A 16,798-nucleotide genomic window follows, 5' to 3' on the forward strand; every position below is an offset into this window, starting at 1 on the left:
TGGGAAAATGCTGGTTTTCTTTTCAATGTGAAAGAACTTAATTTGTTCTACTCCAGGTGCTTAAAATAGCTTTACTTCCTTTTAAAACAAGAATATGGGAGATTTTACATAGTATTATGTAAGTTTATAACCAGCCAACAGTTCTGTCTCAAACATTACACTGTGATACATTTCCAATCTCCATCAAAAGCTATGCTACTCTACACTTTGATAAGTATAGGAAATTAAATTGTTGCTCTCTCTGAGTTAGAATCCACTCTGGGACAACGGGTTTGGTTTTTTGTTTTGTTTTGTTTTCTTTTCTTTTCTTTTAAACGCTATAATCACTACTCAGTATAAGGTCAAGATCTTTATTTTAGATGGTTAGTTTCTATAAAACACCAAAATCTGACCACTGCTAGAATTATCATTATTTCATAATTTTAAAACTGGAATTAAATTTGACAAATACAAGTAAAATTTTACCTGTTACTAGTGTTGGAAAACTGGATACTGTCAACTTTGTCCTAATATGAACAGATAAAAAAAAGATACTGAATATAAACTTTCAGACACATACATATTGTCCTCATCTAATTATTTTAACCAGTACTTACAGTATGAAACTCCAATTCTGATATTTTCTCTGGCTGACCTGATCCAAAAAAATAAACCCTAATAATATGATCTGTGCTTCCTGTGGCCAGAAACATCCCACCTATGAGGAATAACAGAAAACATTTCTGAGTAAAACACAATTTCGAAATCACAGAATAATACATAAAATGTACACAACATTACCACAATAAATATTGAATAATAATATTTTACTCTAAAATCATTCATATTTTTCCTAAGTAACACATTTAGCCTGAATTTAGAAAGACATTTGCTAATATAGCACTGACTAAGATGAATTATTCAATATTTACAGAAGTGAGGTTTTGTTCTAAAAATACATTCATTAAATGATTACATAATCTTACCATGTTAAAGGAAATCCTGGTGGGGTAGTGGTTAAGAGTTCGACTGCTAACCAAAAGGCCAACAGTTCAAATCTACCAGGCACCCCTTGGAAACCATATAGGGTGATTCTACTCTGTCCTATAGGGTTCCTATTAGTCGGAATCAACTCCATGACAACAGGTTGGGTTTGGATGGGACCATGTTAAAATTATCAGACATACTTGCTAGAACACATTCTTTTCACCCTGCTAAAATCTTTCTCTTGTGCTATTTTCCCACTCGTCAAAATTTTATGAACCTTTTCAGGTTCAACTTTCAGTATGCTGTCATTACGAACTTCCCAATCAAATGAGAGTTCTCTCCTCTGATAGGACACTGTCTTGTAGCACATACATTTTATCTTGTATTACAATTATTTGTACAGGCAATTTCTCTCCTCTGAAGAGTAATATTCTCCCAGTGTTGAAAACAGTGCCTGTGTATAATTAAATATTTAAGCATTTTGTGAAATGATCTACCTGGTGAAGACTTCATAAAAAAATCAAACAGATTATCTTTGAAAGAAGAGCATAAATTTAGAGTACTTTGAATGCATGTATAGTGCCTATATTTATGTTATTACTACAAGAAAAACTTTCCTCATGTCAGTAACACTAGGAATCTAGAAGTCAGAAAGTGAAGATGTTTGGGTATTAATATGGGGAAAACATAGCCACTTCATCGATATGCTATTCCTCACGTTTCATTTTACTTTCTTGTCAATTTACTTCATATTCCCAGGTCAAAATTAGAAAAACAAGCAAGACAAGCCAGAACACACTAACACCCATTTAAAATTCTGCTCCATATACTTCACAACATAATTGGAATATCAGCATAAACCTACTTGTAAAAAAAGGAAATAAGAACAATTTGGTGCAAAGTAACTAAAAGGTACACGTATCAATTAAATTTACTTTACTTAGCCATGGGGTATCTCCAAAATCCACGGAAATATAAGCTGAATTTAAAACATGTATCTCTCAGTGAGACAACTATTCAAAGATTTATTCTTCAAAGATTTGTTTGTTCTTCTCTTTAACAAAATCAATCTCAAAACTATTGTCTCTCCTACTACAGCATGAGTCTTCTGAAAGTAAAATATTTGTTGTGTGATTATAAGCTAAACTCTGGCAAATCACAAATATTTCTAAATTAAATTATGATCATTCTGACTTGCTATTAGTTCCTGGCATAGGTATGACAATATGATTTATAATACAGAAGTAAATATTTCATAAAATTTTATGTATTCCACTAGAACCTTCCCAATACAAAACTTTAAATTTAAAAATTAGGGAAAAATACTCTACCAGCACTAAAAGAAGAACAGATCATTTGGACTCCAGGTCGAGGACGCTCTGTAAATTTTGTAGGTCTTGGACTATAATACAAAAAACAAACAATTAAAAATATCCTGAAGTGGCCAGTAACGACGGAAATAAGCTGTTTCAAAAAATAATCACAGAAGGACGAAATTAAATAAGTAGCAACAGATGGCTCCCTTCCTAAAAACAAGTTAGAAATCAGTATGTGTCATGATCAGCAGATCTTGTGGAAATTCTAGATGTAGATTTCATAGGAGCTCCTGGTTACACAACAATCCACACATGGAACAATCCCAAAGTCACTGTCATACCAAACACTTATCCCAGTCAAAATCTGAAGAGTAGCTGACCCTTATGTCAACTACAATGCTCAATAAAAATAGAGACATGCAGAAAATAGGTAAAACTTCACTATATATAGATTACTTCTATAACAGTATTACAGATTTTACATTTTATACTAATAACACTGACATTGAATGTTTAATGTTACAATCATATTAAGTAAACTATAGATTTTAGTCATTATACTAGCTACAATACATATAGTGCAGTGATTATTTTAGAAGTTCTACTTAACATTTTGACCCAGTTTTTCTCAGACTATTAAGGGGAGAAAAACACAGAAATAATTAGAGCCTTAAGCTCAGTGTACTACGTAACTTTCACAATCCATAGCAATCCAATATAGAGCAATTTTCATCTTCTGATTACACATTTAGGGGAAAAAAGTATTGATACAGTATTTTTGATCTCTCAATTATATATTCTGCCTTAAATATAATTTTCAAATAACTTGTCCTATTGATACAAACACAAGAAAAAGTATTTGTTGAATTTTTTTCATTAATACATTTGCATATAAAATTTTTAAAAAACACACGACTTTTTTTAATCTTCACAGGTTCTGTTATCATTGCTGAGTATAAAAGATACAGTTTAGATAAACAGAAATTTATTAAAACATTTGTAAAATCTAAACATTAATTCACAGCAAAATTAAACTACTAGGAAACTAAATGCACTACTTTCATTAATATCTTATGGATCACAGGTGTACATTTTGTTAATTTCTGGCAAACTGCTCATGTAAGTGCCAACTAACCGTTTAGCTGAAATGTAGAAACAAAAGTGCAAATAATCATAAAGACTGCATTTTAAAAAGAGATTTTACATTACATTTTTAAAAAGAAAAACCAAATAAATAAGCAGGCACCAAGAATTTAGTTTTAAATGAAAATCTGAGGAAACATCTTCAGACAGGGCCCTGGACTTAGACTTTTTCTAGGTTCAAATCCCAGCTCTGCCACTTATCAGATATGTGACCTTACCCAAGTTAACATTTCGGAAACTCACATCTCCTCATTTATGAAATGGAAATAACAACAGAATTTATCTCAGAGATGTGGGGAGAATTAAATGAGCATAATCCATGTAAAGTATCTGCAACACATGTAGCACTCAAAAAATATTAGCATTGTTAGTATTTTAATTAGGTTCAACCAGTCCTAAATTGTCCATCAAGTACAGTGGCTAAGAGGGTGTTCTGACAGTATACTTTCAGTATTCAAATCCTGGCTTCAACAGGTAGTGAGCTGCCCGTGCCTCATTTTCTCCCCATCAACCCTAGAGATAATAATAGTATCATCCTCACAGGGTTGTTATAAGGATTAAATAACAAATGTAAAGTTGCTTAGAACTCGCTTGATAGACTACGTGCTTCATAAAAATTTGTAATAATTATCATCTGCATGGTGTCCCTAGGTGGCACAAACGGTTACACATTCAGCTGCTAACTGTAAAGTTGGCAGTTTGACTCTACCCAGAGATGTTTTGGAAGAAATGCCTGGCAATCTACTTCTGAAAGATCCCAGCCATTGAAAACCCTGTGGAGCACAGCTCTACTCAGAAGCACATGGGACCACCATGAGTCAAAACTGACTCAAATCAACTGATTCGGTTTGGTTTCTTTTTTGTCTTTTCCTTATACCTAATCTAAGAAAACTTAGGACAGGTCCCTCCAACTCAGAGATAACTTGAGACAGCTTTTGAGTCACCCAAGAGATTTGGGTTTTTCTAAAGCTGCTTTCATTTACTGATAGAAGTGACTTTTTTTTTTTTTCCAATTAATGCATATAGCTGGATGACTGAAGTCACTTTCTCAATAGACTATACAAGCATTGCAACACAATACAGTTTTTGCCTTTGCTTAGTAATTAAAGACTCTATGATATAAATACAGTAAAAATCCACACCCCAACAAAATTTTTGGCAGTACCAACCACACATAAATCCAGAAAGGAAAATAGGTGTCCCAAGGCCTATTTCTAAGGGGAAGTATGAATTATCCTTATTTTTTGCCTAACTGTAACAAATATTTTTAAGGGACAATGCTAATAAGAAATAGGAAAGAATACTACTTATAAATAACTACAACAAACTTATATGTCAAAAATAGAAAAATCACTTAGCAAAGTATGGAACAACTCAGTAGAATATAATACAGCTATTAAAATTATTATAGATGCCTATGACAAGAATGCCTAAGTTAAGAAAAATACAGAAGGGTTGAAAATTATATAATTTCCCTAAGTACATCTACATAAAAGCACATTCATGTGAAAAAAAGTTATTATGATGTTAGGGCGGTGGGTTTATGAGTGATTCTATAGGAAGGTTCTGTTATAAAGAAAAATCATTTATATGGAATAATTCATTTCTTAGGATCCAGATAAATGAAATGTTATTGTACTTAGCAATGTAATCTTTAAGAAGCACAAGCAAGGTGAGAGTTTGTGATCACTTTGCTGCTATCTTAATTTGAAGATTGCTAGTCGCTTTCTTCTTTTCTAAGACATAAGATAGGAAAAGACAAAAGTACCCCAATCAGACAGGTGCACAAAGAGAGGTAAAAATACTCAAAAGGAAAACAAAGAACAATTAACTATTGCTCCTCCTAACAATCAGTAATATAATTGATTTCAACTGTTAACTAAATATCTATAGAATGCCTTTAAATATTAAGAATGCAACTAAGGTGAAATTCATTTGCTTTCTTCAAAGCAGTATGTCTTTGATCACAATTTTTTTCAAACAAAGAACAGCTTATTTTATTATTTTACTCAAGCTGCCATGGCCCCCTAATCCCTGCCATAAGAAGCGTTCTCGAAGAATGTTCATACACATGAAGTTTAGGAAGCCTATCTTAGATTAGAAACAATTATCTAAACCCTACTGTTTTAAAATAACCAAGATATATGTAAATTATTTTATGAAATAACTCAACTTAGGCTGATAATTTACAAACAGAAGTCAGTGACAGTTATTGGAATATATGTTCTAGTCTGAATGGGAACTTTTCCTTCCTTCACAGACCACCTATAAGGCACATACAGCACTGTCTCTGCCCACTACATCCAGCTTAAGAGGAGGTATGGTGTAGAAAGGAATCCTGGACAGCATAATCAGGTAAGTGTTCAACTACTAACCAAAAGGGTGGCGGTTCAACCCCACCCAGAAGTGCCCTGGAAGAAAGGCCTGGCAATCTGGCTTCCAAAAGATCAGAGCATGACAACTTCATGGAATGCAGCTCTACTCTACACACAGAGGGTTGCCATGAGTAGGATTCAACTCAATGGCAATTTTTTTTGTTTTTTTATATGGTGTAGAAAGCATGGAACTAAATGGCACAGGACAAAAGTTCTAGTCCTGGCCTTGTCATTTTCTTAACCATGGGAGAAGTCATTTGCTCTTTTTTGGCCTCAATGTCCTTAATCAAAACATAATGTTCTATCAACTTGTTTTGATAAACTAAAATGTTCATACATATTAAAGTACAAATACAAAATGGTACTGTGGGGGAGGGGGCTGGGGAAAAAGCACATCTATCCACCTTGATGTAGTTTAGTGAAACTTTGATCTACAATGAAATCTAAAGTTTGTGGATTTGTTACAGAAACAGTTAAATTAAAACTGTCCTAAAAAGACACACTTAGGAATTCTAAGGTATGTTCTTCTCAGAGTCAGGAGTTATTGAGATGAAACAATGCAGCATACAGAAAGAAGTGATAATAAGACAAGGGTATTTTGAAGGAAAGAAAGCTATCGCTAGGACAAAAATGAGAAAAAATAAACAAAAATGCTAACATGAGAAAACTTTCTTTGAAGCATGAAAGTAAAAAGATAAAGGCATAAAAATGAAAGAGATCAGTAAAACAATTGATCTCTATTTGCCTCAAGTAACAGAGGAGTAAGGAGAATCTGGGATAGGAAGAAGAAATGGAATACGTGGCTAATTTCCTCCACCAACAACTGCCTCTTTTGCCATAAGATTAGAACTGGATGGTACCCAGCTACCATCACTGAACACTTTAATCAAAGGTTGTATGGAGAATCCTGATCAAAGGTGCTGGGAATGCATAACAGAATTTCAAATTCCCGTGGAATCCAGACTTCTGGAACCACAGAGGCTGGAAGAACCCCTGAAATGACTGTCTTGAGTTAATCTTTAAACCTTAAACCAAAAATATCCCTTGAAGTTGTCTTAAAACTAAACAACAGTTTAGCTTAATTAATAAAGAAATGTCTGCCTTGAACACTGTGCTCTTTTAAGAACTATCTATGTGTGATCAGGAAACCCTGGTGCTGTACTGGTTAAGGGCTATGGCTGCTAACCAAGAGGTCGGCAGTTCAAATCCACCAGGTGCTCCTTGGAAACTCTATGGGGCAGTTCTACTCTGTCCAATAGGGTCGCTATGAGTCAGAATCGACTCGACGGCAGTGAGTTTGGTTTATATGTGATCAAACTAACAGCAAAGGCAAAGAACAGATAGGAAACTTAGGGGCAGTTTGTTAATGGAAAGGAACAGTTTGGAAAAGGAGGGTAAGAATGGTTGCACAACTTGAAGAATGTAATTAATGTCATTATATTGTACATGCAAAAATTGTTGAATTGGTGTATGTTCTACTGTATATATTTTCAACAACAAAAAAAATATTTTGGAAAAAGGAAAAAGGTCAGTAATACCTGGTGATGAGTCAAAAAGATTTCTGGTTTTTAATCAAGGGAGAAAAAGTAAATTTATTCCTGTCAAATACTCTACACTTTTGCAATCTCAACCATTAATCACATTTATTTATGAAATAAAATAGCAACTGACTTTATTTTAAGGGTTCCAGCATCCCAGAGCCAAAAACAAATAGTGCCATCTGCCCCAGTAGAAGATAGATATCTCTTTGAGCCACTGCATAATGGTGAGAACTGAAAAACAATCACAGAAAAAAAAAAATCTTTACAAGAATGACACAGTCCAAATAATAAAATCCACTTTTTACTATACAAATAGCAACTAATGGTAACATAGAAAATATCCACAAATTGACCAAAGTCACTACTATTCTGTTATTTAAAGTCTGCACGTCTTTAAAGAATGCAGGAATACACCTTTCTTTATTCTGGTTTGCCTTTTACAATGGGATTAGAAAAGTGACTTCTTAAAAATTACTTTAAATTATAACCAAAGAGGAGTTTGCAGGGATTAAGGCACAATTACCTGTAGTGATGTTATAGATGCACTGTGGCCCTGAAGAACAGCCAAAGGTGCACATGTTCGAAGACACCAGACTCGAATCATTTTATCACAACTTCCAGCTGCTATCATGGTATTCTCATAGTTTACAGCCATGTCTGATATTTCGGCAGCATGTCCTCTTAAAGTAGCTAGCAACCTCCCATCATCTGTTGCCCATATTTTCACAAGACAGTCATCAGAACCCTTAGAACAAAAATGCATTATTAATAGAATCAACCCTAAAAATTTTAATTCAAATTCTTTACACAGATTTAAAAAAAAAAAAACTTACCTATTCTGTACACTTCCTGGCAATAAATTAAGTAATGAAAGTATTAAACATTTCTGTTAGCAATTTTTCACTACACAAGGTTCTATTATTTTATCAAATTAACTTATTCACTTATAAAGAACACCTGTGTACCCCCTATCCAAGAGGAGAAGTAGGATACAGCGAATAACCAACATTTACTTATGGATCCATACCTACCCATACAAGGTAACCATTATCTGGAATCTTGTGACAGAATTTAAATTTGTAAAGTAACAAAACAAAATTATAATTCCAAAATAGTATAATGGTGACCAATACTTTATTATTATGCTTTAAATGAACGTTTACAGTTCAAGTTAGTTTCTCATATGAAAATTTATACACACGTTCCTATTTGACCCTAGTTACTCTCCCGTAACGTAACAGCACATTCCTCGTTTCCACCCTGGATTTCCCATCCATTCAACCAGTTCCTGTCCCTTTTTGCTTTCTCATCTCGCCTCCAGACAGGAGCTGCCTATTAAGTCTCATGAATCTATTTGAGCTAAGCCGCACTCTCTTCACAAGTATCGTTTTATGTCTTATATTCCAATCTAACCTTTGTCTGAAGAGTTGGCTTCAGGACTAGTTTCAGTTCTGGGCCAACAAAGAGCCCGGGGGCCATGTCTTCTGGGGTCCTTCCAGTCTCACTCAGAACGTTAAGTCTGCTCTTTTCACGAGAATTTGAGTTCTACTCCCCATATTTCTCCTGGTCCACCAGGGACTATCTGTTGTGTTCCCTGTCAGAGCAGTCACTGGTGGTAGACAGACACCATCTAGTTCTCCTGGTCTCAGGCTGATGGAGTCTCTGGTTTATGTGGCCCTTTCTGACTCTTGGGCTCATATTTTCCTTGTGTTTTTGGTGTCCTTCATTCTCCATTGGTCCAGGTTAGTTGGGATCAATTGATGTATCTTACACAGCTGCTCACTAGCTTAAGACCCCAGATGCAACTCAACAAAGTGGGATGCAGAATATTTTCTTAATAAACTTTGTTATGCCAGTTGACCTAGATGTCCACTGAAACCATGGTACCCAGACCCCCACCCCAGTTGCTCTATCCCTCGAAGTGTTTAGTTATATTAAGGAAACTACTTAGCTTTTGGTTTAGGCCAGTTGTGCTGACTTCCCATATATTTTGTGTTATCCTTCCCTTCACCTAAGATAAATTCTTATATACTGTCTAGTTACTGAATACCCCTCCCCTTTCCCCCTTGTAACCATCAAAGAATGTTTTCTTCTGTGTTTAAATCATTTCTTGAGTTCTTTTAATAGTGGTCTCATATAATATTTATCCTTTTGTGACTAATTTCACTCACCATAATGCCTTCTAGATTCATCCATATTATGAGATGTTTCACAGATTGATCATTGTTCTTTATCATTACATAATATTCCATTGTGTGTATACACCATAATTTGTTCATCCACTCATCCACTGTATGAGCGCCTAGGCTGTTTCCATCTTTTTGCTATTGTGAACACTGTGCTGCAGTGAACATGTGTGTACATATAACTATTTGTGTGACGGCTCTTATTTCTCTACAATATATTCCAAGGTGTGATCATATGGTACTTCTACTTCTAGCTTTTTAAAGAAGTGCCAAATCGATTTCCACAGTGGTTATACCATTTTACATTCCTGCCAGGAATGTATAGGTGTTCCGGTCTCTCCACAACCTCTCCAAAATTTATTATTCTGAGTTTTTTGATTACTGCTAGTCTTCTTGGGGTGAGATGGTATCCGTTGTAGTTTTGATTTGCATTTCTCTAATGGCTAATGATCATGAGTATTTCCTCATGTATCTGTTGTTGTTAGGTGCCATCCAGTCAGTTCCGACCCTTAGCGACCCTATGCACAACAGAATGAAACACTGCCTGGTCCTATGCCATCCTTAAAATCATTGTTACGCTTGAGCTCACTGCTGCAGCCACTGTGTCAATCCACCTCGTTGAGGGTCTTCCTCTTTTCCACTGACCCTGTACTCTGCCAAGCATGATGTCCTTCTCCAGGGACTGATCCTTCCTGACAACACGTCCAACGTATGTAAGACGCAGTCTCACCATCCTTGCTTCAAAGGAGCATTCTGGTTGTACTTCTTCCAAGACAGATTTGTTTGTTCTTCTCGCGGTCCATGGTATATTCAATATTCTTCACCAACACCACAATTCAAAGGCGTAAACTCTTCTTCAGTCTTCCTTATTCATCGTCCAGCTTTCACATGCATGTGATGCGACTGGAAATACCAATGGCTTGGGTCAGGCACACCTTAGTCTTCAAGGTGGCATCTTTACTTTCAACACTTTAAAGAGGTCCTTTGCAGGAGATTACCAATGCGATGCATCGTTTGGTTTCTTCACTGCTGCTTCTGTGGGTGTTGATTGTGGATCCAAGTAAAATAAAAATCTTGACAACTTCAATCTTTTCTCCATTTATCACGATGTGGCGCACTGGTCCAGTTGTAAGGATTTTTGTTTTCTTTATGTCGAGGTGCAATCCATACTGAAGGCTGTGGTCTTTGATCTTCATTAGTAAGTGCTGCAAGCCCTTTTCACTTTCTGCAAGCAAGGTTGTGTCATCTGCATGATGCAGGTTGTTAATGAGTCTTCCTCCAATCCTGATGCCCCGTTCTTCTTCGAATAGTCCAGCTTCTCAGATTATTTGATCAGCATACAAATTGAATAGGTATGGTGAAAGGATATAACCCTGACATACACCTTTCCTGACTTTAAACCAATCAGTATCCCCTTGTTCTTTCTGAACAACTGCCTCTTGATCTATGTAAAGGTTCCTCATGAGCACAATTAAGTGTTCTGGAATTCCTATTCTTTGCAACGTTATCCATAATTTGTTATGATCCACACAGTCAAATGCCTTTGCATAGTCAATAAAACACAGGTAAACATCCTTCTGGTATTCTCTGCTTTCAGCCAGGATCCATCTGACATCAGCAACAATATCCCTGTTTCCATGTCCTCTTCTGAAACCAGCCTGAATATATGGCAGTTCCCTGTTGATACACTGCTGCAGCCATTTTTGAATGATCTTCAGCAAAATTCTGCTTGCATGTGATATTAATGATATTGTTCTATAATTTCCTCATTCACTTGGATCACCTTCCTTGGGAACAGGCATAAATACGGATCTCCTCCAGTTAGATGGCCAGGAAGCTGTCTTCTATACTTCTTGGCATAGACAAGTGCACACCTCCAGCACTGCATCCGTTTCTTGAAACATGTCAATTGATATTCCATGAATTCCTGGAGCCTTGTTTTTCACCAATGCCTTCAGAGTGGCTTGGACTTCTTCCTTCGGTACCATCGGTTCCTGATCATATGCCACCTCTTGAACTGGTTGAACATCCACTAATTATTTTTGGTATAATGACTCTGTGTATTCCTTCCATCTTCTTTTGATGCTTCCTGCATTGTTTAATATTTCCCCCATATTTTCTATAGGGAAAATATTTAAAGAGATGTATCTGTTAGCTGCCTGAATGTCTTCTTTGGTGAAGTGCCTGTTCATATCCTTTGCTCGTTTTTTCATTGGGTTATTAGTCTTTTTGTTGTTGGGGTTTTGAAGTATCTTGTAGATTTTAGAGATTAGATGCTGATCAGATTTGTTGTATCCAAAAATTTTCCCCCCGTCTGTACGTAATCTTTTTACTCTTTTTATGAAGTCTTTTGATGAGCGCAAGTGTTTGATTTTTAGGAACTCCCAGTTGTCTAGTTTCCTTTCTGGTGCTTATGCATTGTTAATAACGTTTTGTATTGTTTATACCACATATTGGGGATCTAAGCATTGTCCCTATTTTTTCTTCCATGATCTTTATAGTTTTAGATTTTATATTTAGGTCTTTGATTGATTTTTAGTTAGTTTTTGTGCATGGTATGAGGAATGGTTCTTGTTTCATTTTTTCCAGATAGATATCCTGTTATGCCAGCACCGTTTGTTAAAGAGACTGTCTTTTCCCCAATTAACAGACTTTGGGCCTTTGTCAATATCAGCTGCTCATAGATAGACGGTTTTACATCTGGATTTTCAATTCTGCTCCACTGGTTTATGTACCTGTTGTTGTACCAGTACAACTGTTTTGACTACTGTGGCTGTATAATAGGTTCTAAAATCAGGTAGTGTGAGGTCTCCCACTTTGTTCTTCTTCAGTAATGCTTTCCTTATCCCAGGCCTCTTCCCTTTCCATATGCAGTTGGTGACTTGTTTCTGCATCTCATTAAAAAATGCCATTGGAATTTGGATCAGAATTGCATTGTATCTGTAGATCACTTTGGGTAGAACAGACATTTTCACAATGTTGAGTCTTCTTATTCACGAGTAAGGTATCTTTTTCCACTTATGTAGGTCTCTTTTTGTTTCTTGCAGTAGTGTCTTGTAGTTTTCTTTGTATGGGTCTTTTATGTCTCCAGTTAGATTTGTTCCTAAGTATTTTATCTTCTTGGAGGCTATTGTAAATGGTACTGTTTTGGTCACCTCCTCTTTGAAGCTCTCTTTGTCGGTGCAAAGGAATCCAACTGATTTTTGTATGTTTATCTTGTGTCCTGATAGTCTGCTGAACTCTTCTATTAGTTTCAGTAGTTTTCTTGAGGATTCCTTAGTATTCTTTGTGTATAAGATCATGTCATCCGTGAACAGATATACTTTTACTTCTGCCTTGCCAATCTGGATGCCCTTTATTTCTTTATCTAGCCTAACTGGTCTGGCTAGGACCTCCAGCACAATGTTGAATAAGAATGGTGATAAAGGGCATCCTTGTCTAATGGTGATAAAGAACAATCTTATCTGTATTATTTTATTATACAAAACTGGAAACCCAAAATCCAAACCCATTGCCATTGAGTCAATTCCAACTCATAGAAACCCTATAGCAAACGTAAGCTAATTTTGAGCTTTCCCAGTAAGTTAAAACATAATACACTATGAGTTTTTCACCCGCTGATCTTCTATTAAATATATTACATGTAACATCACCCCAAACTAATTATTGGAAAAGGATTAATCCTGTCTGTATAAAGCCAAGATAAGATTGTGATATGTAGGCATGATAGAGAAGTAGTCAGGGAAAAATTGTGGAGAATCATACATGATATACTAAGGAATGGTGTATAACGGGGATCATTAAAAGATGTCAAGCAGGTGTACATTAGGATCGAATTTACATATTCCAAAGATCACCCTAGCATCAGTGTGAATTAGGCTAGAAACCAGGAGACCAGTTGAAAGTTAACATAGGCCAGAGGGGATGAGTGATTGAACTGAGATTATAGTATGAAAGAGAGATATGAAGAGATGGTTAAAATAGCTGTTTGGGAAATAAAATGGATGGGAATGACATCACTGACTGTATGTGGGAAATGAAGAAAGAACTCTAGTAGACTATGACTTCAAGAAATCTGGTTCACAATACCGCTTGGCACTTGGGAAGTATGCTAGGAATTAGATGAATTAAAAAAAAAAAAAAAGTTTTAAAGCAGTCATCCAACTTTCAACTTGTCAATCATTAAATTCCACAAATTAAGTCAATTAAGCCACTTCATTTGATTACCTTATCTTCAAAAACTCAAGTAACATTTAGCTTTGACCTGCACTGGGTACAAAAATTAAAATCTGGATATGCTAATACAGGTAGAGCATGTGACAAAAGTAAAATCATAATATTTCATTATGGTTCAGAATACTGGTATACAGTAATTCATTTTGTTCTTATGTGAATAAAAATTTGCTTTACATTCTACTACAGAAGGTGCTTCACATATTTTTCATGTTAACAAACAGGAAAAAAACAAGTTTTTGACCAAAATGCCATTTTTAATGAAAGGCACAGTGGCAAGCTGTAATCTAAAGTCAGCCTCCAGCACCTATTCACCAATTAAAATCTAACACAAAGTCCCATGCTACCATTCCTATTGAGCTTTATTATTTAGTAATCTCACCAATTTAATACTACTTTTCAATTTTATTCTATTTAGACAAGTGATAAAAAAGAATTATCCAAATTTTTTCCTGTGAGTGTGTATTATCCCAATTAAACTTTTTTTTTCTTTTATCAAATTACAAAGAGCTCTAGCTCAATTGGCGTAACATAGAATATAAAGAAAATGTTCTACATTCTACTTTGGTGAGTAACATCTGGGGTCTTAAAAGCTTGTGAGCAGCCATCTAAGATACTCTACTGGTCTCACCCTGTTTTGGAGCAAGGGAGAATGAAGAAAACCAAAGACACAAGGGCAAGATTAGTTCAAAGGACTAATGGGCCACAAGTACCCATCCTTCACCAGACTGAGTCCAGCACAACTGGATGGTATCCGGCTACCACCACCGACTGCTCTGACAGGGATCACAATAGAGGGTTTTATTAAGGTGACTGTCAGAAACACAAAATAAACACAGAAAAATAAATGACTGAAAAGAATTATGGCACAGAAGAAAAATGTAAAACAAAACTCTGACTCATTAAAAAAAAAAAAAAGAGACCAGACTTACTGGTCTGGCAGAGACTGAAGAAACCCTGAGTATGGACCCCAGACATCTTTACAGCAGAATAATGAAGTCACTCCTGGGGGTTCACCCTTCAGCTAAAGATTAGACAGGCCTCTAAAACAAAATGAGACTAAATGGGCACACCAGCCAAGGGGCAAGGACAAGAAGGCAGGAGGGGACAGGAAAGCTGGTAATGGGAAACCCAAAGTCAAGAAGGGGAAAGAAAGTGTTGACAGACTGTGGAGTTGGCAACCAATGTCGCAAAACAGTATGTGTATTAATTGTTCAATGAAAAACTAGCTTGCTCTGTAAACCTTTTTAAAAATTTAAAAAAGAAAAAATTACAGAGAGAACTCTTTGATTGCCCTTTCAGGTAAATATGACTCTTACTTTCACTATCCTCTTCCACGACCTATAGAGAAGTGGGTAGTTTACTGTCCCTACCCTTACTCCTAAAAACTCCTGGCAGAACTGCAAACAGAATTCTAAATATCCTTAGCAATTTCTATATCATGCATTATTGTTACAATTAATTGATTTTTATCAAAATCTGCAACTAAAGGTGATCTCAGCACAAATTCAACTAAGTTTTTTTTTTGAAGGTGACTGTCAGAAATACACAAAAATAACTGACTAAAAAAGAACTACAGAAGAAAAGAAAAATTGGGAAAACTTTTTTTTAAGTACAATAAATGTGTTTTAAATGAATGTGGAAGGATGAACGAAAATTTGATAAAATTATTCTTAAATGTAGAACAGAATTTGAATAAACTTTCTTCCCTCAAGGCTCCCTCCACCCCAAAAACGTTAGTGAGGTCAACAATAAAGAGTAGGAAATTATCATGTTTCAATCAAAGAAAATCCAAATGTTAAAACAGTTATGAATATCAAAATGAAAGTAATGCCATGTAAATGATTAAAAGGGATGGGTACTGGCCTAGGCTAGGAGAGATACATCTGTTCGAAGATATATAAATGAAAGAGGGGTAGGGTAGAGAGAGACCAATTCTAAAGTAAACAGAAATTGGGTAATTCTAACCTTAGCAAAAACAAATAAGTATCTGAGGATAATGTCCTAAGAGGAACGAAACTTGTTGCCGTCTAGTCAACTCCACCTTATATCAACACTATAGGACAGAGTAGAACTACCCCATAGGGTTTCCAAGGTGAGGGTAGTGGATTCGAAATGCTAACCTTTTGGTCAGCAGCCATAGCTCTTAACCACTGGGCAACAAAGGCAGGGGATAAAAGGCTGGAGCAAAATAGGAGAGAAAATTTGAAAATGCAGTGGGGTAAAAGCAATAAAGTAGTAAAAATTTTCTACACATCAGTGAAAGTTCTGCTAAAATTAAATAGCATGATTTTAGAAAGGCTTCAACTGACAAGGTTTTTGAGTCATTTCAGCAAAGCTAGAATGCCTAGGGAAAAACAGATACTTCTTTTCAGTGACATCTAGATGTTGTTGCTAGGGCTGGGGACTGGCAAAGTGAGAAAAGTTGAAAGGACGAAGTGTAAATGAAGTAACAAAAAAAGAAGCTGAAAAGGTTTTACCCAAGGAAGATCAAAGGTTTTAAATCCCAGTTAGCTTAGATTTGACCTGGTGAGGTAGCTATTGAAGAATTTTAAGCAGGCAAGACACAATTACTATATTTTAGCCAGACCCTCCTACTAGTGTCTACAGGGGGAAGAGAGCTGAAACTGGAAGAGATGTAGGTTAGAGATAAAAAGATCTGGGTATGGAAACCCTGGTGGCATAGTAGTTAAGTGCTATGGCTGCTAACCAAAGGGTAGGCAGTTTGAATCCTCCAGGCACTCTTTGGAAACCCTATGGGGCACTTCTACTCTGTCCTATAGGGTTGCTATGAGTCAGAATTGACTCGACGGCACTGGGTTTGGTTTTTTTGGTTTTTATTATCAGCTAATAAGTAGAAGTTGAAACAATGATAGTATAGTAGATAATATTACCGAGGGAGAGCACTTAAAGTAGAGACTGTTATCTAGAATAATCTGAATGAATTTTCAAATATCTAAAAAACATGGATTTTAAGAAAGCCATAAACTATGGGCAAAAATGAAAATGTTTTCCAGAGGCCAGTTTAAATCAAATTA

General features: G+C 35.7%; 1 protein-coding gene across 7 annotated transcripts in view; it reads right to left on the minus strand.

Moving 5' to 3' along the window:
* Positions 1–16,798, minus strand: part of PHIP (pleckstrin homology domain interacting protein) — a 145,949-nt gene that overhangs the window by 77,952 nt on the left and 51,199 nt on the right. For all 7 annotated transcript variants that reach the window (XM_064288234.1, XM_064288248.1, XM_064288240.1 and 4 more), the window contains 5 exons: positions 7,865–8,086; positions 7,472–7,572; positions 2,298–2,368; positions 597–697; positions 466–506 (listed from right to left, as the gene is read on the minus strand). In XM_064288234.1, coding sequence (XP_064144304.1) covers positions 466–506; positions 597–697; positions 2,298–2,368; positions 7,472–7,572; positions 7,865–8,086 — 536 coding nt within the window. The remainder of the gene's footprint in view (positions 1–465; positions 507–596; positions 698–2,297; positions 2,369–7,471; positions 7,573–7,864; positions 8,087–16,798) is intronic.

The sequence above is a fragment of the Loxodonta africana genome, chromosome 1 (assembly GCF_030014295.1).
Source record: "Loxodonta africana isolate mLoxAfr1 chromosome 1, mLoxAfr1.hap2, whole genome shotgun sequence".
NCBI lineage: Eukaryota > Metazoa > Chordata > Mammalia > Proboscidea > Elephantidae > Loxodonta > Loxodonta africana.